General features: G+C 57.7%; 1 protein-coding gene across 13 annotated transcripts in view; it reads right to left on the bottom strand.

Annotated features, from left to right (window-relative positions):
* Positions 1 to 23,788, bottom strand: part of DCTN1 (dynactin subunit 1) — a 51,419-nt gene that overhangs the window by 22,381 nt on the left and 5,250 nt on the right. For 4 of the 13 annotated variants that reach the window (XM_039723359.1, XM_039723368.1, XM_039723264.1 and 1 more), the window contains 8 exons: positions 22,968 to 23,213; positions 20,399 to 20,477; positions 17,716 to 17,747; positions 15,920 to 15,940; positions 9,086 to 9,103; positions 4,839 to 4,859; positions 1,937 to 2,140; positions 411 to 608 (listed from right to left, as the gene is read on the bottom strand). In XM_039723359.1, the coding sequence (XP_039579293.1) occupies positions 411 to 608; positions 1,937 to 2,140; positions 4,839 to 4,859; positions 9,086 to 9,103; positions 15,920 to 15,940; positions 17,716 to 17,747; positions 20,399 to 20,477; positions 22,968 to 23,213 (819 nt within the window). Of the gene's footprint in view, positions 1 to 410; positions 609 to 1,936; positions 2,141 to 4,838; positions 4,860 to 9,085; positions 9,104 to 15,919; positions 15,941 to 17,715; positions 17,748 to 20,398; positions 20,478 to 22,967; positions 23,214 to 23,788 lie in introns of those variants that run through there. The other 9 variants (XM_039723282.1, XM_039723308.1, XM_039723290.1 and 6 more) reach the window with 6 other exon arrangements.

The following is a 23,788-nucleotide window of genomic DNA, read 5'->3' on the forward strand; positions in this document are numbered from 1 at the left end:
CCCTGGAAAAGTAGGGCAGGAAGAAGGAAACACTCTTTGGCTGCTTGGATGGAACCCTGGGAGCTGCAGGCACAGGTGAGGGGGAAAGGGAAGCACCTGGAACTCCTGGACAGACAGAGGGAAGAGGGAAGCACCTGGAGAGACAGATAGAAAGGGGAAAACATCTGGAGAGAGGAAGAGGGAAGCACCTGGAAAGAGAGGGAATAAGGAATTCAAATCCCACCTTGGCTCAGCCTGACTCCCAGATAGACCCAACATTGATTTGGAGCAGAGGAAAAAACCTTGAGCTGCACCAGGGGAGGTTTAGTTGGATATTGGGAAAATTTCCTCCCAGAAAGGTTTGGCAGGGCTGGAATTCCTCCTGGAGTCACCTCTCCAGGCACTGCCCCATTCCCAGGACACTCACTCACCTTCTTGGCCTCCTTCAGGCGCTTCTGGAGGTCAGCCTGCTGCTCCTGCATTTTGCTCTTCCATTCCTGCACCTGCTCCAGCTGGATCTTGTACTTCTCCAGCTCCTTGAGCTTTGCCTTGTCCTCATTTCTCTTGATTTTCAGTGTCTCCAGCTTCTCCTCAAGGTCCCTGACCTGAGCACGGAGATTCTCCTCCTCCTACAACAACAAGCCAAGAATTAGGGAAGGAGCAGGGACATCCCAGAGCTCTGGGGATGTTCCTGGAAGCCCAGGGAACCTGGCCTGGCTTTGGTCATCAATATTGGGGCAGTTTGAGATGAGAGGGGCTTGGGACAACAGCCTGGAGTGCCAGGACAAGGGGGAATGGCTCCCCACTGCAGAGACCAGGATTAGATGGGATATTGGGAAGGAATTCCTGGCTGTGAGGGTGGGGAAGCCCTGGCACAGGGTGCCCAGAGAGGCTGTGGCTGCCTGATCCCACTGCAGCATCCACGTCATTCCCAGGTGATCTCCCCCCTGGGAAAACTGATCCAGGTCCTTTTCCAGCAGCTCAGCTCCCAGGGCAGGGAAAGGCTGATGCCAGCATTCCCCAAGGAAGGGCTGCAGGGACAAAAGGATGTCACCTCCCTCCCTGGCAGCAGGGTAAAGCTTCAAATCCCAAAGCTGGGTGACAGCAAGGAATTCAATGGAATTTCTTGGAAAAAATCTGGACTTTCCCATGGATTCCTCCTCTGCTGCTTTTCCAGCCTGGATATTCTGATGTCCCCAAAAAAGCCACTTCTGCACCCAGTTACAGAAACCAGTCACCAGAGAGCCCTGGGAATGGGGACACAGGTGGGAACATCCCCTATTCCCACCCTGGGGTGCCCTCCCCAGCTCTCCCTCCCACACACAATCCCAAAGCCTGCTATTCCCTCCCTGCCCTTGTGCCCCAAATCTCTCTCCAGCTCTAATTAACTCATTAATCAAAGCTGGATGAAAGTGATGAAAAAGTTTTTTAAAGATCCAAACGGGAATAATTCTGTAATGATTAAAAATCCCCAAATTTAGGAAATATTGCATCTTTCCAGGTGGGCTTTGCATCCCAAGGAAGGAGGGCCCCCAGTGCATCCCTGCTAGTTTCTCCACCCCAATTCTCCCAAGTTTGGGAAATCCTGAGCCTCTCCAAGGGGTCTTTCCATCCCAAGGCAGGAGGGTCCCCAGTCCCTCCACCCCAGTGGGAGCTGCCAATTTAATAGGATCAAGCTCTGACTCAGAGCCTCAACCCTGCCAAGCTGCCCCGATGCCACCCGTGTCCCACAGGGCTTTGGGAAGGGATGGGATTTCTCTTTGGAAGTGGCCTCGAAGCTGTGCTGCCTTTCCTGGCCAGCTCCGACCTGTCCCAGTGCTCCTCCCACAGCGCAGTGACCACCCCCAGGACCCTCCAGGGCGCCTCCTCCTCCTCCCGGTGGTGTGAGCAATTTTCTACCCTTCCCTGTGCCGGGGAGCACTGGCAGAGCCCAGCCAGCGCTCAGGGCAGAGCTCACCTGGGCACGGCTCACCTTGGTGGGCGAGGGCACCGGGGGTGCCCCGGGGGAGCCGAGGGAGGGCGTGGGGATGACGGGGGCCACCAGCGGGGTCTGGGCGGGCGTGCCCGGCTCGCTGCTGCTCATCTCCCCGCCGGACGCCGAGGCCGAGCCCGAGGGCCCGGCGGTGCCGCCGGACGCCGATGATGTGGGGGTCCGGGTGGGCTGCAAAACACCAGCAGGGCGAGGGGGAGTCAGGGGGGACACCCCAAGGGATGGTGCTCCCACAGCATCCCGCCGTGGCTCCTCTGGTGACTCCCAGATTGCCATCTCCAGTAGTGGCACTGCGGGACCCCCAGGAATTCTGCTCTGGAGGAGCTGGGCTGGGAGAGAATTCATGGATGGTCCATTGGGGAAGGACTCCACACGTTTCCCAGAGGAGCTGTGGCTGCCTCACATCCCTGGAAGTGGCCAAGGCCAGCTTGGAGCACCCTGGGATCGTGGGAGGTGTCCCTGCAGTGGCACTGGATGATCTCCAAGGTCCCTCCCAACCCAAACCATTCCAGGATTCCATTTCCCAGCTCCAGAGGGTGAGACAGCAAAACCTCAGAGTCCACCAAGATGAGAACCCAGTTTTAGGGGAGCAACAAGAAAATCAACAAGGAGTGATTCCCAGAGTCCAGCGGGGCCTGGTGCTGCTTCATTAGCGCTAATGAGACTGTTAATTAATCACTGTCTGAGCCCACAAAGTTGAAAAAGAGATGCAGGAAGCACCAGGTGCCCCCCAGGCTCCCACTGGTCTCCTCATGGACCCTGTTTCTGGACCACTCACCTCTGACTGTGTAAATGAAATTTCCTGACTTTATTTCTGGAAATGGAATTTTTGGTGCCATGAGGGTTCACCAAGTGTGTGGTTTCACCCAGAGGCACAGCTGAGAAAGAGAAACATTCACCCTCTGCCCTTATTTTCCCCAAAATAGAGGCAAATCTGAGTTAACCTGACTGCAGCAAGTCCAGCAGCACTTAGACAGGCCCAGCCCGCCCTCCTGGGATGATCCCAGTTCTCCCAGGCACAGAAAACAGGGAATTTCTGGGTGGCACCAAGCCCCACGAGCTTTCTTTCAGACACAGCCCAAAACAAAGATGTTTGTTGTTCCTGGTGCTTTTGGGGTCACAGATCCCAGAGGGCAGGGATGGATGGGATACTGGGAAGGAATTCCAGGCTGTGAGGGAGCTGAGGCCCTGGCACAGGGTGCCCAGAGAAGCTGTGGCTGCCACACCCCTGGAAGTGTCCAAGGCCAGGCTGGATGGGGCTTGGAGCCACCAGGGACAGTGGGAGCTGCTCCTGGGTGGAGCTGGATGGGCTTTAGGTGCCTTCCAACCCAACCCATTCCAGGATCCAACTCCACCTCCCTGCCCAGTGCAGCTGTGAGGCCAGAGGAGCAGGAGGTCCCAGGGGACATCCCTGCAGAGACATCAACAAGAACCATTCAAAGCCAGGGCACGGGGGATCCCAGAGCCCTGGGGCTGATGGAATCCACCCCTGCCTGCGGCGAGGTGCTGGAAACACCCACTGAGGATGGAGCCCTTCCTGCAGGAGAGTTCTCCATCTCCAAACTCTGTCTTTAAGGATTTCTCTCCCACATTCCCTCCCTTCAAGCCCCAAGTCCCTTCCCAAGGTGAATGCTGCTGGGTGGAGCAGCTCCTGAAGGCCAGCTGGGACCACACAGCCCTGCCTGACACCTCAGGCTCTCTCAGACCCCACTCAGATCCCACTGAACACCCGGCACAAACCGGGACAGTCAGGGACCCGCAGCCCCCACAGGGACCCCCTGGCACTGCCCGGGCACTGCCACATGGATTGCACGCTGTTCCATCCTGGGAGAGGGTCCCCAGGGATCTGGACCTGCTCCAGAGGAGTCCATCACCGCCGGGAGCTCCTCTGGGCTCTGCACAATGAGGTGGAAGGACAACAGTGGGGTGGGAACCAGTGGGGTGTGCTTGAGTGGGGCTGGCCACCAGTGGATCGTCTTTGAGTTGGCTTCCACAAGAATGGCCATGTTTGAGTGGGGTTGGCACTCAATGGATCATGTTTGGGTGGGGGAGGCCACCAGTGGATCATGTTTGAGTGAGGCTGGCACCCAATGGATCATGTTTGAGTTGGCTTCCACAAGAATGGCCATGTTTGAGTGAGGCTGGCACCCAATGGCCCACGTTTGAGTGGGAATGGCACCCAATGGCCCATGTCTGAGTGGGGTTGGCACCCAACGGCCCATGTTTGAATGGGGTTGGCACCCAATGGCCCACGTTTGAGAGGGGCTGGTACCCAATGGCCCATATTTGAATGGGGCTGGCACCCAATGGCCCATGGCATTGGCACCCAATGGCCCATGTTTGAATGGGATTGGCACCCAATGGCCCATGTTTGAGTGGGGTTGGCACCCAATGGACCATGTTTGGGTAGGGTTGGCACCCAATGGACCATGTTTGAGTTGGCTTCCACACGAATGACCATGTTTCAGTGGGGTTGGCACCCAATGGATCATGTTTGGGTGGGACTGGGAACCAATGGGTTGTGTTTGAGTGAGGCTGGCACCCAATGGCCCATGTTTCAGTGGGAATGGCACCCAATGGCCTATGGCATTGGCACCTAATGGCCCATGTTTGAATGGGGTTAGCACCCAATGGCCCATGTTTGAGTGGGGCTGGCACCCAATGGCCCATGTTTGAGTGGGGTTGGCACCCAATGGCCCATGTCTGAGTGGGAATGGCACCCCGTGGATCCTGTCTGCAGTGCTGCTGGCACCCGGTGATCCATGCCTGTGACGGGGCTGACACCCAATGCTCTGCGTGGCGCTGGCACCCACGGGGCCGTCGGCGCCCGGTGCCCCCCGCGCTCGGTGCCCCCACCGTGGCTGCTCACCTTGGGCCGGCGGGCGGTGCTCTGGAGGGCAGCGGGAGCGGAAGCAGAGAGGACAGACAGTCACACAGGGACAGAGGAGCAGAGAACAGCCGGCGGCGGCCGGAGCGGCAGAGCAGGGAAAGGAGACAAAAGACAGCACGGCATCGTTAGTGCGCCCGGCATCGTTAGCGTGCCCAGTGGCACCGGGCGCGTGTGGCGTCGTTAGCGTGGGGGCTCGTTAACCCGCTCCATGGGCAGAGATCCCATGGGACCCCCTGGCACAGCTCCCAGGAACCACAGGAGCAGAGCCCAGAGTCAGCACAGCCTCCCCCAAGCTCCATCTCCGCCCCTCCAGCCCAGTGTGGGGACAGGGCTGGGGACAGAGGGCACATCCTGAACCCCCATGCCAACCCCACACATACCCCAGGGCAGATCCACCTTGTATTTCCAAGGAATTTTGCTCTTCAGAGGCAAAGCATGGTTCAGGTTGGCTGGGCATTCCAGGCTCTGTGGGCACGGGGGGTTTGACCTCCCACGCCTTTCCCAGAGACCCCCAGAGTAGGAGGTGGAAAGGATTTAATCTTAAACATGAGTTTTCTCCTCTCCTCATCCCTCTGGTTTTCCAAAGGGCCCAGAGCACCCTGGACCAGCTGCCCCAGAGCCCCCAGGCTCTGCTTTGTTTAACCAAAAGTTCCAGGGACACTACAGGGCTGATCCCACGATCCCAAGTTTTCCTTTCATGGCTGGAATTAAATCATCCATGATTTCGGGGCAGGACCCCCCCGCACCCCTCCATGCACATGCAGCAGCTCAGGGAGGGAAGGCCACGGGGCCCAGCCTGGAACAGAGACAAATATGAAATTATTTAGTATTTTTCCCCTTAAAAACAATCCCTAATGGATGGAAAAGGAGGAGTGACCAGGCTGGTCCTGGGGGACAGCGGGTGGGCATTGGGAACATCTGTCCAGCTGCAGCCTTGGAGCACTTCCACACTCTCCCTCATTTCTGGTTCCATGACCTAATCCCAGCTGGGAATAAGCAGGAGCAGAACAGATGGATAATGGCACTGCCACATGATCCCACGTCCAGGATGGGGACATGAGGCACACGGAGCCCAGCAGGGACCATCAGCAGCTCCAGCTGATCTCCAACACGGCCGCGTTCCCTCCCGAGGCCTCGGGAAACCTCGGAGCTCTATTTCCCTGTTTTCAATATAAACCTGGATGTCTTTGCACTTCCAAACTTCCCATCACCTCTGGCGTTGCTTCAGCTAAATCTTGCTCTGCTCACTTGCAGCCTTCTCCCAAAGGCTGTATTCCATGTCAGTCCCAAGGGAAGACATTCCCATCTTCCACGACATCTCCTGAGTGACCAGATTGGTCAGGAAAATGGAATTGCAGCAGCAGAAGTTCCAGACCCTCAGGTGGAACCCTCAGGATGCTCTTCAGGAGCTCTCCAGCATCTTCCCAAAGTTTAAGTAAGCAACATGGAGCAGCAACAAAAATCTGGGAAACACCTGGAAAATGTCTTATTCAGGAATTCCACACGTGGAGAGGGACAGGAGTGGGGCAGGGTTGGGGGTCCCACACCGACCACCGAGTCCTTGGACATGGGAAAATGTCACCTGAGACAACTGAGTCCTGTCCTGAGGGACACAAAATGCTTCTCTGGGGGACACTGAGCCTTTTCCTGGATGGGGGACACTGATCCCTGTCCCAGAAGACACCAAGCCCTGAACTGGGGGACACCGAGCCTTGTCCTGGCCATGGGGTAGGGGACACCAACTCAAACCCTGACTCAAACCACACCAAACCCTAAAAACAGGGAGAAGCCTCATGGTAACCATCCCTAAAGCCATGTGGAAGGACAGGGAATAATCCTGCTTTGTGCATCCTTCGGAGTTTTGGTCCCCTCCATGTGATGACCACTGAAAGTTGGAGCTCCAGGACCCCTGGGATGCATGGCAAAGGGATGCTCTGGGATGCTCCAGCTGCTCTCTCCATCAGGGATGGCTGGGCTTCCCTCTGTGGTGGCACCATCTGTCCCCAGCCAGTCATCGCTGGGCTCTGGAAAAGTCGGTGACCAGGATGGGATGTGGATTTTCCGGTGTCCAGCACTGGGAACAGAGGCTCCAGCCCCACCTGGGCCCAGGATGCTCCAACCCCTCCCTGGGGATGGATGGATGGGGATGGAGGTTCTGGGCTCTGCTGTGTAATGCTGCTGCATCAATATTTGATGGAATTACAAAACCTCTGCTCCCAGGGGAGCGCTGGGGGCTCCGAACCGGCGCGCTCCGAGATGGACTCGGCTCCTGGCAGCAGCTCCTGGAAAAATCCTGCTCTCTCCATCAGGAATGGGGGATGGCTGGGCTTCCCTCTGTGGTGGCACCATCTGTCCCCAGCCAGTCATCGCTGGGCTCTGGAAAAGTCGGTGACCAGGATGGGACGTGGATTTTCCGGTGTCCGGCGTCGTGCCAGCACTGGGAACAGAGGCTCCAGCCCCACCTGGGCCCAGGATGCTCCAACCCCTCCCTGGGGATGGATGGATGGGGATGGAGGTTCTGGGCTCTGCTGTGTAATGCTGCTGCATCAATATTTGATGGAATTACAAAACCTCTGCTCCCAGGGGAGCGCTGGGGGCTCCGAACCGGCGCGCTCCGAGATGGACTCGGCTCCTGGCAGCAGCTCCTGGAAAAATCCTCCTGGATAGCAAGGACTGACTGTGCTGGGGTCAGCATTGCCTGCTGAAGGTGGGGTCTCACAGTCCCTCCTGATCTGGTCCAGCTGCAGGTGTGGGAATCCCGATCCAGGCAGGAGCAGGAGTGCTGGATGGATGAGCAGGAGTGTGAATGTCACCTTGCAGCAGGCAGGACAGGGGAGGTGTCACTGGAGCCTTCTCCTGGATTAAGTTTCAAGGCTTCAAATCTGAACTTCACAGACTGTGGCTGCTGCTGTGGAGGATTCCCAGTTTCCAGGAGGATTCCGACTGGCAGCAGCTCCTGAGTGGGGCAGGCAGTGCTGGGGATGATGCCCAGGCCCTGATCCAGTGCTGGTCCATGCTGATGCCATCCCACTCCATTCCCAGGAATTTGGCCCTCAGAGGCACCTCCCCTCTGCTGGAGCTGAGTCTCAGCCCTGGGATGAGCCCCTCAGGGTGTGGTTCCCTGGAATACCGCTGGGAATTCTGCATTTCAAACACCCAGCAGGTGCCTGGTCTCACAGGTGTGATTCTACGGGTGAGGAGAGGAGCAACGGGAAAAGCAGGATGAAAATCCAGGCATGGGGCTGAGCACTAGCAGCCCCCACTCCCTGCTCCAACGGGGCAGAGGGAAAGCAGCATCCGTGAAACTTTCCATGGGGAAGAGGATTAACAGGGACACGTGACGAGGAGCATCGGTGTCTGGGCTCAGGGAGGTGCAGGTGTAAATCAGGAGCATTTACTGCCAGGTACTGGGGTCTATTCCCTGCCATCAGCCTGAAATTGCCAGGATTTCTCTTTAAGCTGAGCAGTGACATCGTGGTTACACTAAAAATAAACATATAGGCCAGTGCCCGCGCTGTCACCTGCGGGAATGGCAGCCTGGCAGGGACTCGGGTACTGCCAGCCTCTGGGAATGCCAAAGGCTGAACCCAACAGCGTGGCTGGCAGGAAAACCGGGATTATGGGCACGCAGCTTCCCCAGGGTGGGCACTGGTGGCACTGGAAGCAGGGATGGCACCGGCAGCAGGAACAGCACTGACACTCTCAGGCTGTGGGGCAGGGACAGCAGCAGGGAGGGCACTGGCACCCCTGGAGTGGGGATGGCACCAGCCGTGGGCACAGGGACAGCAGCAGGGATGGCATTGGCACCCCTGGAGTGGGGATGGCACCAGCAGGGGGGACAACACAGGCAGCAGGGACAGCACTGACACCCCCAGGCAGAGGGGATGGCATCGGCAGCGGGGACAGGGATGGCATCAGCATCCCCCAGAGCAGGGATGGCATCGGCAGCAGGGACAGGGATGGCATCGGCAGCGGGGACAGGGCCCCGGCAGAGCCGCAGAGCCGCTGCGTTGGCCGGGTGACACGGAGAGGGGACTCCGGGAGCTCGGAAGGCAAAGCCAGCCAGCCATGAACGGATGCTCACCCACCGCCCCCCTCCTCCCCGAGCCCGTCACGCTCCCAGTCACAGCCCGGCAGCACCAACACGGGGAAAACGGGGCAAAACCAGCGAGGAGGCGTTTGGGAAGCGGGGCTGCGGTGCCGGGGGCGGCGGGCGCGGACCGTACCTTGCGTGTGGCCGGGGCCTGCCTCATCGTCGCGCAGGGACGGCCGCAGCGGGAGGAGACGGAGCAGCGGGTCAGTCAGCGCGGCCGGCCACGCCAAATGGCCGCGTCCTGCCCGGGGGCTCGGCGGGGGCTCAGGGGGTCCAGGGCAGCCCCCCCCGGCCGCGGCCGCTCGTCCCTGCTCCGCCGGTGGCTCCAACCACCGCCCCGGCGGCTCATGACATCACCGCGGAGGGGCCGCACCGCCGGGCGCTGCACCGAGCCGGGCGGCGTGCGGATGAGGATGAGGATGGTGCGGGTGTGATGCTGCGCTCGGGGAGGGGACGGGGGGGGTTCTCAGCGGCTCGGGGCCCCCCCGGGACAGCCCCCACCGAAGCTCGGCGGTGCGGGCGGCTCCGGGGCTGCGCTCGGTATCGCCGCGGTGCCCCCGCCCCGCGCCGGCGGCTGCGAGCGCCGGGCGAACCCCCCGGGAGCGGACAGACGGACGGAGCGGAGCCCGGATGGACAGATGGACGGCGCCGAGCCCGCAGGGAGGGACAGATGGACAGAGGGATCATCTCGCCGCGCTGCCATCCAGCGCCAGCTCCGCACCCCCGGGCGGATCGCCGGGAGCTCCGGGCACGGCTGAGGGTGCGCAGAGAGCCCCCCGGGCCTCGGAGAGCCCCTGCCCCAAAATCCCTGCCCTAAAAATGCCACTCAGGGTGGTGTCCAGCACGTCCTGAGGCTCGCTGCCCTGCCAGGACCATTCCCACAATTCCTGCCCGGCATTCCCGTTGTCCCTGGACAAGAACTCGGCTGGGAACCCAGAGGATTTCACCGAGCACCATCTCCAAACTCTCCATGCCCCACGGAGTGCTGGAGAGCAGGACAGCAGCTCCCTTTCCATGCACAGATCTTAAATCCCACCTATGATATTTTATATTATGTAACAGGAACACAGACTCATCCAGCTCCCATTCCAACTGCGTTTTTTCCCAAAATTCCCACACTGTGAAGGGAGAGGAGCTCAGGGTGCCCCGGGCTCACCTCCACACACAGAGGGAATTTTACCTCCAGTATTTCCAGTCCCTCAGCACAATCCTGCCAATCTCCTGGGAAAAAACCATTTAAAGGCCTCTTTGACATTCCCTGGAAGCAGCCCCTCGAGGATGTCATGCTGGGGACAACTGATCTGTGCTGGGATCTGATTCCTGACAAACCCCTGCATCAGGGAATCCAGCAGCTGTGGGGAAGTGTCCAAGGCCAGGCTGGATGGAGTTTGGAACTGGGATAGTGGGAGCTGTCCTTCTCGTGGCAAGGGATGGAACTGGATGGGCTTTAAGGTCCCTTCCAATCCAAACCATTCCATAATTCTGGTGCCCTTCTGCTCTGGAGTTAGGATTGCTGGGAATGTTCCCCTGGAGAAGGGAAGGAGGTTCCAGGGAATGCTCAGAGTCCCTGCAGGGGCTCCAGGAGAGCTGCAGAGGGACTGGGGACAAGGGACAGAGGGACAGGACACAGGGAATGGCTGCCACTGGCCAAGGGGAGATTGGGCTGGGATCTTGGCAAGGAATTCCTGGCTGGGCTGGAATTCCCAGAGCAGCTGTGACTGCCCCTGGATCCCTGGCAGTGCCCAGGGCCAGGTCGGACATTGGGGTTGGATCCACCTGGGGTAATGGGGGGTGTCCCTGGATGGGTTTAAGGTCCCTCCTAGCCCAGCCCTTTCCATGATCTGCTCTCCTGCAGCTCCCTCTGGCTGCCGGCAGGCGCTGGGGGCAGGGGAGCATTCCCAAGGGGCATTTTTGGGAGCTGGAATTGCATCTCTTAACAAAGAAACCCCCAGCTCCACCAGCCTGAGCACCACAAACCCCTTCAGGAGCCAGAGCTGACTCAGGCTCAGCTTTTGGGATCATTCAAATCCATTCCAATGCTCCAAGAGAATTTCCCTCCCATTCCCACCAGCCCTGGCCCAAATCAGGAACCCTTTTTGAAGCATTTCCAGATTAAATCATCTTGGATCCGTGGCTTTAAGCCCCTGAATGATCCCAGTGCCATGTCCATCTCTGGAGAAGCCACGTGCAGGCTCACAAGGATTTAAGTTAAGAAAATTAAGGGTATTAGAGGTGCTCTAATGAACCAGCTCCTCTCCTCGCACACAGCTCTGCTCTCTAAATCCAGAATATATCAACTCTTCCCACACAAAGATCCAATAAATGCAGCAGCACGGAGAAAATGCAATTTAACCCCAGGGAAATGGTGCCAGGTGCTTTGGGCTGTCCCTGAAACTCCTCAGGGATGGGTAAGGGAGGGTTTTTTTATCCTAAATCCATGAGAAGGAGCTTGTGCCAGCACCACAGATGGGAGAATTCCTGGCTCTGGGGGGACTGGAGAGGAGATTCCAGGGTTAACTCCAGCTCTTTTCCATGGAGTCATCCTTTGCAGCACCAGCTGCTGCTCAGCTCCTGGCCCCAGGGGGCCACATCAGAATCATCACCACCGGCTCCCTTGGGGACACAGAGAGCTGCCACAGGGCTGTCACCCGGCTGGAATGTGAGCCCTGGTTCATCCAGGCCCTGCCACGGACACGGTCTGGGCAGCTGGGGTGAGCTGGGGTCTGGAGCTGATCGGATTATCCGTTCCTTTAAAGGATTAACGGGGCTGGGGGTGGCCCCTCTGCATCTGACAGACCAGCTGGGACCTGCCCCGGGCTGGAACGGGCCAGCTACTCCTGCACGGAGACCGGGATAGCACCGGGATAGCACCGGGATAACACCCAGACACTGACCTGGCTGCTCCTGCACGGAGACAGGGATAGCACCGGGATAGCACCGGGATAACACCGGGATAGCACCGGGATAGTACCGGGATAACACCCGGACACTGACCCGGCTGCTCCTGCATGGAGACCGGGATAGCACCGGGATAGCACCGGGATAACACCCGGACACTGACCTGGCTGCTCCTGCATGGAGACCAGGATAGTACCGGGATAACACTGGGATAACACTGGAATAGTACCAGGGTAACACCCGGACACTGACCTGGCTGCTCCTGCATGAAGATCGGGATAATACCAGGATAACAACCTGGACATGGACCCAGCCACTCCTGCATGGAGACTGGGATAACACCAGGATAACACCCAGACACTGACCCAGTCCCTCCTGCACGGGGACCAGGATAAAACCGGGATAACACCCGGACACTGACCCGGCCAATCCTGCACGGAGACCGGGATAGCTCTGGGATAACAGCCAGACACTGACCTGGCTGCTCCTGCATGGAGACTGGGATAGCACCGGGATAACACCAGGATAACACTGGGATAGTACCGGGATAACACCCAGACACTGACCTGGCTGCTCCTGCACGGAGACCGGGATAATAACCTGGACATGGACCCAGCCACTCCTGTATAGAGACTGGGATAACACCAGGATAACAACCAGACACTGACCCAGTCTCTCCTGCACGGAGACCGGGATAGCACCGGGATAACACCGGGAGAATACTGGGATAGTACCGGGATAACAACCTGACACTGACCTGGCTGCTCCTGCATGGAGACCGGGATAACACTGGGCTAACACTGGGATAACACTGGGATAACACCAGGATAACACCGGGATAACACCCAGACACTGACCTGGCTGCTCCTGCATGGGACCGGGATAACACCGGGATAACACCGGGATAACACCCAGACACTGACCTGGCTGCTCCTGCATGGAGACCGGGATAACACTGGGCTAACACTGGGATAACACTGGGATAACACCAGGATAGCACCGGGGTAACACCCAGACACTGACCCAGCCACCGACTGGTCACCCTGGCATGGGATGGCAGCAGGTGCCCAGCAGAGAGGGAGGCCCAGCCCCAGGACACACCACGGGAATCCAGCCCTGGCACATGGAATGCCACGGGGAGGATGAAAGAACAGGGATGTCACTGGAGGGGGACAAACCTGATCCACCCGAGGGACAATCCCCGGATCAAACCGGCTGCAGCCGCAGGGGACAGGTGACCTGAGGTGGCAGGACAGGATTTAACAGCAGGGTCACAGCACCAGCACGTGCCACCTGTGGATGTGGCACTGGGGGACACGGCCTTGGCAGTGCCAGGGAACAGTTGGACTCAGAGGGCTTTTCCAACCTAAATATTCCACAATTCCATGATCCCTGAATGGGTCAGACCCTGGCAGCTCATCCTGATACCCCCAAACAAGGCAGAGCTTTTGCTGGAGCCTTCCCCTGCTGCCATCACAGCCCTGCCACCTCTGTGTCCCTGGGAGGTGACATCCATGACCCAGTGTCACCCAGCACTACAGAAGGGACTGGCCTGTCACCACCACAGACACACTGTCATGGGGATGAAGACAACACAACCTGTTTCATCACCAAAATGACCTGGGAAAGACCCTTTTCCTGCTCTTTAACCAGATTTTGGGGTCCTTCCCAGCCAGCCTGCCCAGGACAGAGGCCAGCACCTCCTGAGGACAGCCTGGACCTCCTGCTCCAAGAACAAGGACACCCAACACAGTGTCACAGCCAAGGACAGGACCCTCAGTGTCCTGCAGCCCCTGCTCTGAGCCCTGGGGACAGCACGACACAAAGGCCACGAAGGCCACAGCACTCCCAAATCCATGGAAAACAGGGAAGGAGCCAGCAGGGGCAAGGCCCATCTGGCAGCAGCTCTGCCCACGATTAAAGTCTATATTTGACACACAGGAGCCGCTGTAATCTCCAGAACGAGGATTTACCCGCTAATTACTCTCATTATCCAGGTCCCCATCCTGATGGCACGTCCCTGTGTGCGGCAGGAGCTGCCCAAGGGGCAGGGGGGGCTCTCAGGGGGGCTCTCAGCCAGGAATGGCTGAAAAGGTAAATTGTGAGGGGACAGCAGGGCCTGGCATGGGGCTGTCCCTCAGTGGGGACATCCCTGTGTCAGGTGTGCCTGTGCAGCCAGGATGAGGGTCAGGACAGTGACAGATCCAGATCCCCATGGCAGTGACTGTCACCCAACCAGGATCCCCAGGGCAGTGACAGATCCCCATGGCAGTGACTGTCACCCAACCAGGATCCCCAGGACAGGGACAGTGACAGATCCAGATCCCCAGGACAGGGACAGTCACAGATCCATGGTCCTCAGGAGAATGACTGTCACTACAATCCTCAGGACAGTCACAGATCCATGATCCCCAGGACAGTGACAGTCACAGATCCATGATCCCCAGGACAGTGACAGTCACAGATCCATGATCCCCAGGGCAGTGACAGTCACACCCCCATGATTGCCAGGACAGTGACAGTGACAGATCCCACACACCCCCATGATTGCCAGGACAGTGACAGTGACAGATCCCAGATCCCCAGGGCAGTGACAGTCACAGAGCCATGATCCCTAGGGCAATGACAGATCCATGATCCTCAGGGCAGTGACAGCCACAGATCCAGATCCTCAGGGCAGTGACAGCGACAGATCCAGGATCCCCAGGACATTGACAGATCCAGAGCCTGAGGGCAGTGACAGTCACACCTCTGTGATCCCCAGGGCAGTGACAGTGACAGATCCATGATCCCCAGGACAGTGACAGTCACCGTCCCAGATCCCCAGGGCAGTGACAGTCACATATCCAAGACTGCCAGGACAGTGACAGATCCCCAGGACAGTGACAGTGACAGATCCAGATCCTCAGGGCAGTGACAGTCACACCCCCGTGATCCTAATCCCAGCCACAGCTCTGAGCAGACACTGGGGACACAGCAGGGACACGGAGCAGTGCAAACCCAGCAGAACAAGGACAGGGAAGGTAGAACCCAACATTCCAAACTGGAATTCCATCCCAGCAGAGCCCCCTGGAGCTGGGAGGACAACGATGAGGGATCCCCACGGCCCCTGAAGCCTCGGGGACATGCAGACACCTGGATCTGGGGGACACAAGGAGGGGACACTGGGGGGCAGGTGCTCCCTGCCTCTCTCCACAGGCTCTTGACAGATTCCACATTGCTCCTCTCCTCTGGACTTCCCATGGACAAACAGCTCTTTGGATGATTTTTCCACCCAAAAACCAACACAAAAGCGGCTGGAAAGCAAATCTGGACCAAAGGATGCACAGGTAACACCTCCCTCTCCCACAGCTCCAGTGCCCACCTTGGCTTTTCCATTGGCAAAATTCCCAAGAGGGGAAAAGAAAAATCCCCAAATTTCCTGCAGGGAATGATGATTTGGTGTCCCTGCCCGTGGTGTGGAATGAGATTGGCTTTAGTGTCCATTCCAATCCAAGCTATTCTGGGAATCTTTGCCAAGGCCTTTGGAGTTTCAGCTCATCCTTGCACAAAAGATTTTTGCCTTCAGTAACTGTCACAAACCAGGTGGGTTTGAGTGTCCCCAAGAGGAGCCAGAGCCCAGGGACAGGACAGCCCTGACAAGGTGCCACTTGTCCCCGAGTCACCGGAGGGTTTAGGGGTTATAAAAATATCCGTGAGGGAACGGCCTCAGGTTGTGCCAGGGCAGATTCAGGCTGGATAGTGGGAAAATTCCTCCATGGAAAGAGCTGGAAAACACTGGAAGAGGCTGCCCAGAGCAGGGGGACAGTCCCCATTCCAGGGGGAACCTCCCAGCCCTGCAGATGTGACACTTGGGGACACCGCTGAGAATCGCTGGCCTCGGAGGCTTTTCCCACCCAACCATCCCAGGATTCCAGGGCGATGTGACACCTCCCCCAGGCGTGTCCCCTCCCTGGCTGGGAGCACATGCAGGGACGGCCATGCAGCGCTGGGATGGGGCGGGATGGGGACGGTGAGGGTGACGATGGCCCCGGCATGCGGCCGCGCGCGGGGAAGGGACACACAGCACCTTTTTGGGCTTGGCTCCGCGCTGCGTGAGGAGGGAACAGAAGGAAGGTTAGACACGCCTGGAGGCTCTGCTAGGAACCCCCCAGGCTGCAGGAGAGGCAGGAGGGGAAAGAGAATCAGGGGGATTTAAGGAAATTAAGGAGAAAACAGCACTGAAGTCACCTCCCGCCCTCCACCCCAGCACGGAGAATCTGGGGAGTCAGGACATGTGCAATCATTTCATGGTGCAAAGACAGCTTAAAGGGATTGGGGGGCCAGGATCTCCCAGGATGCAGAAGAAAAGGATGTGAGGACAAGGGGGAATGGTTTCCCATTGCCAGAGAGCAGGGATGGGTGGGATATTGGGAAGGAATTCCTCCCTGTGAGGGTGAGGAGGGGCTGCGATGGAATTCCCAGAGAAGCTGTGGCTGCCCCTGGATCCCTGGAAGTGCCCAAGGCCACTTCTCCACTTGGATGGGGCTTGGAGCAACCTGGGATAGTGGAAAATGTCCCTGGATGGGCTTTAAGGTCCCTCCCACCCCAAACCATTCCAGGATTCCATGACAAACCAGCAGGAATGAACACAGCTGCACATGGAGCAGCATCTCCTGTCCTGGCCCCCTTCTCAAAAAAATTCCAAGAACAATCCCCATTCCCTGATTTCAAGAACGTTGAGGTTTTCTAAATATTCTCTTTGTCTTCTAATGAATTCCAGGGTGGAATTAAACCAGGAGGATCAGGCAGGGAGCACACGGAGCACAGGCTCCAGCAGTGCCAGGGGTTGATGGATCACACCCCACACAGCAGCAAAAGCCAAAAAACCTTCCCAAATCCCTCTAACACAGGGCAGGGAATCCATTTCCATCCTCCCCTCTGGCTGGAGCTCCAATTCCCAGGATCTGAGCCCAGTGGACCTCCAGGTGCTGCTCCATCCCCACACCCAGCACCCAGCTCCACTGCAGGGTGGGGAGCAGAATTCCCACTCCTGGGAATTATCCAGAGTGGCAGGGCAGGAGCCTGGGCTCCAGTGTGCCCCAGCCCAGCCCCACAGGTGCCACATGCACAGAAGCCCCTTGTCCCCACTATTTCCCTTCCCACACTGCCCACATCCCAGCTGGGCCAGTTCATCCCCGTGGAAAATCCAATTTCTAGCCCAAACCACACAAACCCACCCAGCGTGTCCCCAGGATCACCCAGTTCCATCCCTGGTGCCCAGGAGTGGTGCCCTGGGCATGCTGGGGGAACTGCTGGACTTGATGGTCTCAGGGAGTTTTTCCAGCCTCAGTATTCCATAATTCCTCACTGCTCCACACCTGTATGGCCATTCCCAAGGACAGGAACCTGCTCCAAATTCCCATTCCTTAGGAAATATCCCTCATGTTTGGGTACAACGTGTTCCTGTCCATGTTCCAGGAGTGAAGGCACTCAGAGGGGAGCTGCCCCTGGATCCCTGGCAGTGCCCAAGGCCAGGCTGGATGGGGCTTGGAGCACCCTGGGATAGGGGAAGGTGTCCCTGCCATGAGGGGCTTTGGGTCCTTTCCAGGATTCCAGGAGGGTCAGAGTTTGGAGGGAGCAGCCAGGGAATGCTGCTGAACTCAGATCAAAATGTGTGACACAGGACTTGTGCTGGAAAATCCCTCAGGAACTCACTGACTCCTGGCCAGTGGCTGAAAATTACATTTTTTACACTTTGTTTCCCATGGGTTTTAGGAGAAATTCCCTTTTCCATGGGCATTTTATCCCCTGAAAGTGTGTCCGTGCGCTCTTCCCAAAGGGATGAAAACCTCTCAGAGGTGACAAAGTGCCAGGGTCACTCACCAGTTTGCTGGCCTTGGTGGCATCAAGGGAATCTGTGGAGAGAGCAGAACAGAGCCATGAGCCTGAGGGACAGCCCTGTCCCCATCCCAGTGTCCCTGCAGCCAGAGGCACCCAGCAGGGGGACAGGAGGGTTTTGGGAAGTGGGAGTGAAGCAGAGGCAGGAAATGGTGGCACAGTGGGGTGTGGGTTTGGGGGGACAGGGAATTCCTTATGGGAGCTGCTGGCTGAGGAAGGCAAACACTTGGATACAGCTCAGAGCTGGGGCAGTTCCACTGCTCTCCTTGGGCTGAATCCCTGGATTTCATGGATTCCTGGCTGCTCAGGGACTGGCAGAGTCACCATTGCTGCAGGGTTGAAATCCATGTGTGTGTGACACTTGGGGACACAGAATCATGGAACAGCTTGGGTGAGAAGGGATCTTGAATCCCATCAGCCCCACCTCGTGGCATGGGCAGGGACACCTCCCACCATCCCAGTGGCTCCCAGCCCTGTCCAGCCTGGCCTTGGCACTGCCAGGGATCCAGGGGCAGCCACAGCTGCTCTGGGCACCTGTGCCAGGGCCTGCCCACCCTCACAGGGAGGAATTCCTTCCCAATATCCCTCCCAAATCTCCCCTTTCCCAGTGGGAAGCCATTCCCTGTGTCCTGTCCCTGCCTGGCAGGTGTGTCTGGATTCCCACCCTCGCCCAGGTGTCACCAGCAGCTCCCCCCACGTGTCCCCTCCCGTGGCAGAGCCATCCCTGCACCTCCCACTGCAGTGCTGCTGCAGCAGCTGCTGTTTCCATGGAAACCCTTGGCAGGCAGCCACATCCCAGCCCTGCATCCCTGGCAGCAGCATCCCACACCCCACCTGCAGCCCGGGCTCCTCCTGCTCTGGGATCCCGGGATGGGGGGCTGGGACTGGTGTCCGTCTGTCCCAACCCAGCATCCAGGGAAGGGGCTGGAGCTCCAGGAGCAGCTGAGGGAGCTGGGAAAGGGGCTCAGCCTGGAGAGAAGGGGGATCAGGGGGAACTTCTGGCTCTCCAAAACTCCCTGGATTCTTGGAGCCAGGAGTTGGGATCTGCTCCCAGGGAACAGGGACTGGAGGAGAGGGAACAGCCTCAGGTTGGATATTGGGAAAATTCCTTCTTGGAAAGGGCTGGCAGGGGTGGAATCCCCATCCCTGGGGGATTTACCAGCCCTGTGCATGTGGCACTTGGGGACACGGTCAGTGCTGGCCTGGGCAGTGCTGGGCAATTCCGGGGTGTCCCAGGGCTTTTCCAGCCTGAAGGATTCCATGATTTTACTGCAGCATCCAAAGCAGAGAGCAAGGAAGGGCCCATTCCATTTTCCCCAGCTAATTTTACCTCTCACTTCCTTGGAGAGGAGAAATCCCACCCACAGCCGACACCCACCGCCCCCAGCCCAGCCCGATCCGTGCTTCCCAGGCGGAGCTCCCGGCTTGGCACACGGAGCCGAGGGAGCAGCCAAGGCAGGAAGCTGGCAGAGCCCCTTCCGGCAGCTCCGGGAAAACATTCCCGACAAAGCAGAGCTCCCAGGGAGGGAGGGAAGCCCGGCTGGGCCCACAGCCAGGCACAGCGGATGTGGGAAACGGGGCAGGAATGCTCAGAGGGGAGAGGGAAGTGATCCCTGCCCCCGGGGAACGGGGCACGGCAAGGGAAGGGAGGAGGGATGCTCGGGTTCCACTGGAATATTGCAATTCCACAGGCTCAGAGTGGTGCAGAGCCCGCTGGGAAATATTCCGTGAATTGCCCCTTCCTTCAGGAAGGATTCCCCATCCCAGCTGGGAAGGACTTCCCACCTCTGCAGGAGAGATTTCCAGTCTCTCCAGGAAGGATTCCCACTCCTCCAAGAGAGATTTCCAGTCTCTCCAGGAAGGATTCCCACTCCTCCAAGGGAGATTTCCCATTTATTCAGGAAGGATTCCCACTCCTCTAAGAGAAATTTTCCAATCTTTCCAGGAAGGATTCCCACTCCTCCAAGGGAGATTTCCTTTCTCTCCAGGAAGGATTTCCCATCTCACCTGGGAAGGACTTCCCACCTCTGCAGGAGGGATTTCCAATCTTTCCAGGAAGGATTCCCACTCCTCCAAGGGAGATTCCCCATTTTTTCAGGAAGGATTCCCAAGCCCTCCAGGAGAGATGTCCTGTCCTTCCAGGAAGAATTCCTACCCCACCAAGGAAGATTTCCAACCTTTCCAGGAAGCATTTCCAGTTTCTCCAAGAAGGATTTCCAGTTTCACTTGGGAAGGACTTCCCATCTCTGCAGGAGGGATTCCCCATCTCTCCAGGAGGGATTCCCACTCCTCTAAGGGAGATTTCCCATCTCTCCAGGAAGGATTCCTACTCCTCCAAGAGAGATTCCCCATTTTTTCAAGAAGGATTCCCACTCCTCTAAGAGAAATTTTCCAATCTTTCCAGGAAGGATTCCCACTCCTCCAAAGGAGATTTCCCATTTATTCAGGAATGATTCCCACTCCTCCAAGGGAGATTCCCCGTTTTTTCCGGAAGGATTTCCATGCCTCCAGGAGGGATTTCACACTCCTCCAGGAGGGATTCCCCATCCCCTCCAGGAATAATTTCCCATCCCCTCCACCAAGGATTCCCACCTCCCTGGGAAGGATTTCCACCTCCCTGGGAAGGATTTCCCACATCCCTGGGAAGGATTTCCCAGCTGGATCATACCTCTCTTAGGGACCTTCATGGCAGCAGATTCCGGAGTTTCTGGGGATGTTGTGTCTGCTCCATCCTCAAACACCTGGATCTGGAAAAAACACAAGGACCATCCTTGCCCAAAATTCCCAGACAGGGAGACCAGGGAACAGATCCCTCTGGGAGAGGGTTCAGCAGGGCAGATCCCATGGTTTTGGCACAGGTTTTTAGTTCCATCACTCTGGTTTTGCCATCAACCCTTCTGAAAACAGCCACACACTCCTTATTTTCACTGGGAACACAAAATATTCACACAGGCAATGAGGAAATTCAAAGCTCTGGATTTGACAGCCCAGAACATCCGTACCAGATTCAGGGATTTTTCTTTTGAACTATTTTTAGATGCATTTTTGCTGGATAAACATGGAAAATGAGGTTGGGAGGGATTAGATCCTTGAGAGAGAACCATCCCTGTGCCTCAGATCAGCACCTCCCAAATTGTTCCTGCAGGAATTTGCCTGATCCATCACACCTCCCACCTGCAAGCTCAGCTTAAAAATCAAAATAACCTGGGAAGCTGTCAGACAGGAATTCCATTTTGGGAAGATTCCCGACACCAGGAGTAATGAAATTTTAATTAATAGCCACAAAGAGACAAGGAAAAGATGATTCCAAGGAAATCATGACACCTACAGCCACGCTGGTGGGAATTCTGAGTGGTCTGGGGGCTTCCCAGCAGGTACAGCCCAGGAGGGAATTCCAGAGCTGCTGGAGAGGCTGGGGACAGGGACAGGGCATGGCTGGAGCTGGGGTGACACTGGGAACTGCCACCACACACTGGGCACATCGTGGCCATCGAGCTCCTCTGCCAAAGGCAGCTCCAGGTGATGCCAAAATCTGGGATTTCCACACACCAGAAAAGGAACAGCCATGCTTGGGTAGAATCAGGGAACCCTGGAATGGCTTTGGTGGGAAAGGACCTCAAATGCCACCCAGTGCCACGCCAAGGGACCCCTCCCACTGTGCCAGGCTGCTCCAGGTCCTGTCCCTGTCCCTCGGACACTGCCAGGGGTGGGGATGCATCCAGCCCCTCCAGAGCCTGGTGCCAGCACCCTCTGCCCCTCCCTGCCCCTGCCGAGGGCTGCCAGGGCTGGGGTCCCCCCTCTGTGCCCTGGGGGACACCGGGGCCCCTCCCTGTGCCCCGGGGTGGCTCAGGAGCAGCTCTGGGCCTGCTGGGGCAGCCCTGCACCCACGGCTTTGCTCTGGGGCTGGGGTTTGGGGTTGTGGGGGCTGTTCATCCCTCCTGCCTCCCATCCCTGCTCCGGGTGTCCCCATCCCTTCCCAGCTCTGGAATTTGGGGCGGGGGTTGAGCATCACTCCCTGCACACCCGGCCCAGAGGACGAGGTGACAAAACAGGGGGATGGCTTCCCACTGGGAAAGGGGGTGGGATTTTGGGAAGGAATTCCTGGCTGGGCTGGAATTCCCAGATTTGCTGTGGCTGTCCCTGGATCCCTGGAAATGCCCAAGGCCAGGTTGGACTGGAGCAGCAGGGGACAGTGGGAGGGGTCCCTGACTGTCAGGGGGTGGCACTGGGTGGGCTTTGGGGTCCCCCAGGTCCTGCAGAGCCAAACTTTTCCCTGTAAACCCCTCCAAGCCTCTCCCAGCTGGCAGGAGAGGCTGAGAGACACACAAAGGAGCCAGGTCCATGTGTCCAGTTTTAATGTGGGAACTGGGAGTGAGCTGGACTGACATTTGGGAAATGTCCATGGCGATGCCAGGAGGGCAGCAGAGCTCCATCCAGCAACTCCTACACACCAACAGTGTTTGGGCTGGATAAGAACATGAAAAGCTTCCTGGTGAGCTTCCCTCCAGCTCTGCTGGGCTCAGCTCTGTGTTTATCCCATTATTTAAAGGATGGGGTCGTTTTCCCTCAAGCTGACAAAAGGACTGAAGCAGGGAATGGCTGGACTCCTCCTGAAGGTGTTTTCCAACCTCAGTGATTCCTGAATCTCTCCTGGATGAGCCAGTGCTGCAGCCTCTGACCATGCATGATCCAAAGATGGGACAGCAGATGCTGGGATGGACCCCAGGACCCAAATGCCCTCATTTTGTGCTCAGCTTCCCTCTGTGACCCCGTCCCAAGGTCCTGGCAATGAGAGGCCACATGGTGGGACACAAACCAGCCCCTTTGTGCCAGGGAGGGGACAGGAGCTGCTGGGACACAGGGGCTGCAGTGTCCTTGGAAGGTGGATTCACCTGGAGGATGTTTGCTCTGGAGGGAGCTCCTGGCTCCTGCTGCAGCACACGAGCAGCAAATCCCAGCAGCCACACCCACACCGTGTGTTTTATCTCCTTCCAGGTAAACACGATTTAATTAAAATTCCTTGGATGTGAGGAATTTTAATTCCAAACATCTGAGATCAATCCCAAACTCCACCTGCTGCAGGTGCTAAACACAGGGCAGCAGAATGAAACAGCAATGAAATACACCTCAAGTGCAGAGGCCGAGATTCCACCTGCCTTTGGAACAGAAAATCCCCAAACCCCCAGAGCTGTTTCCCTGCATTTCCCAACCACCCCAGGACCCCGTGAGCCCCCTACCTGGGACTGCCTGACGAAGATGCCGTGGTTCTCCTCGCAGGTGAAGTATTTCCTGCCCTGCACCGTGCCGTCGTTCTTGCCCTTGGCCTCGTCCAGGATGACCCCCACCCACTTGCCGGTGGCAAACAGGGTGGCCCCCACGTAGGCCACGGTGCCGCGGTGGCCCTTGCCGATGACCTCCACGCGGGAGCCCACCTTGAGGGGCTTGCTGCTGCCCTCAGAGCTCATCCTGCCCGTGCTGGAGGCCTGCCAAGGGGGAGAGAGGGGCTCAGAAAGGTGGGGTGGAGAGCAGGAGGGTTCGTCTCCCCCCAGCCCTGCTCGCCTCCTCCAGGGGTTTTGTTTTGGGGGATTCCTTCTGCTCCCTCACAAACCTGATTTAGCCCCTTTTATAAGCCTTGGGAAAAAAAACAAAACACAAGAGCAGCTTTAACCAGCTCATGCTCTCATGCTCATGAGAGAGGGGCTCAGAAAGGTGGGATGGAGAGCAGGAGGGTTCATCTCTCCCAGCCCCGCTCGCCTCCTCCAGGGGTTTTTGTTTTGGGGGATTCCTTCTGCTCCCCAATGGGACACATGCACAGCCACCAGCAGTGCTCACAAACCTGATTCAGCCCCTTTTATAAGCCTTGGGGAAAAAAAAACAAACACAAGAGCAACAGTCAGTCAGCTTTAACCAGCTCATGCTCTCATGAGAGAGGGGCTCAGAAAGGTGGGATGGAGAGCAGGAGGGTTCGTCTCCCCCCAGCCCCACTCGCCTCCTCCAGGGGTTTTGTTTTGGGGGATTCCTTCTGCTCCCTCACAAACCTGATTTAGCCCCTTTTATA

Source organism: Passer montanus, unplaced genomic scaffold (assembly GCF_014805655.1).
Source record: "Passer montanus isolate IOZ18808 unplaced genomic scaffold, ASM1480565v1 scaffold109, whole genome shotgun sequence".
NCBI lineage: Eukaryota > Metazoa > Chordata > Aves > Passeriformes > Passeridae > Passer > Passer montanus.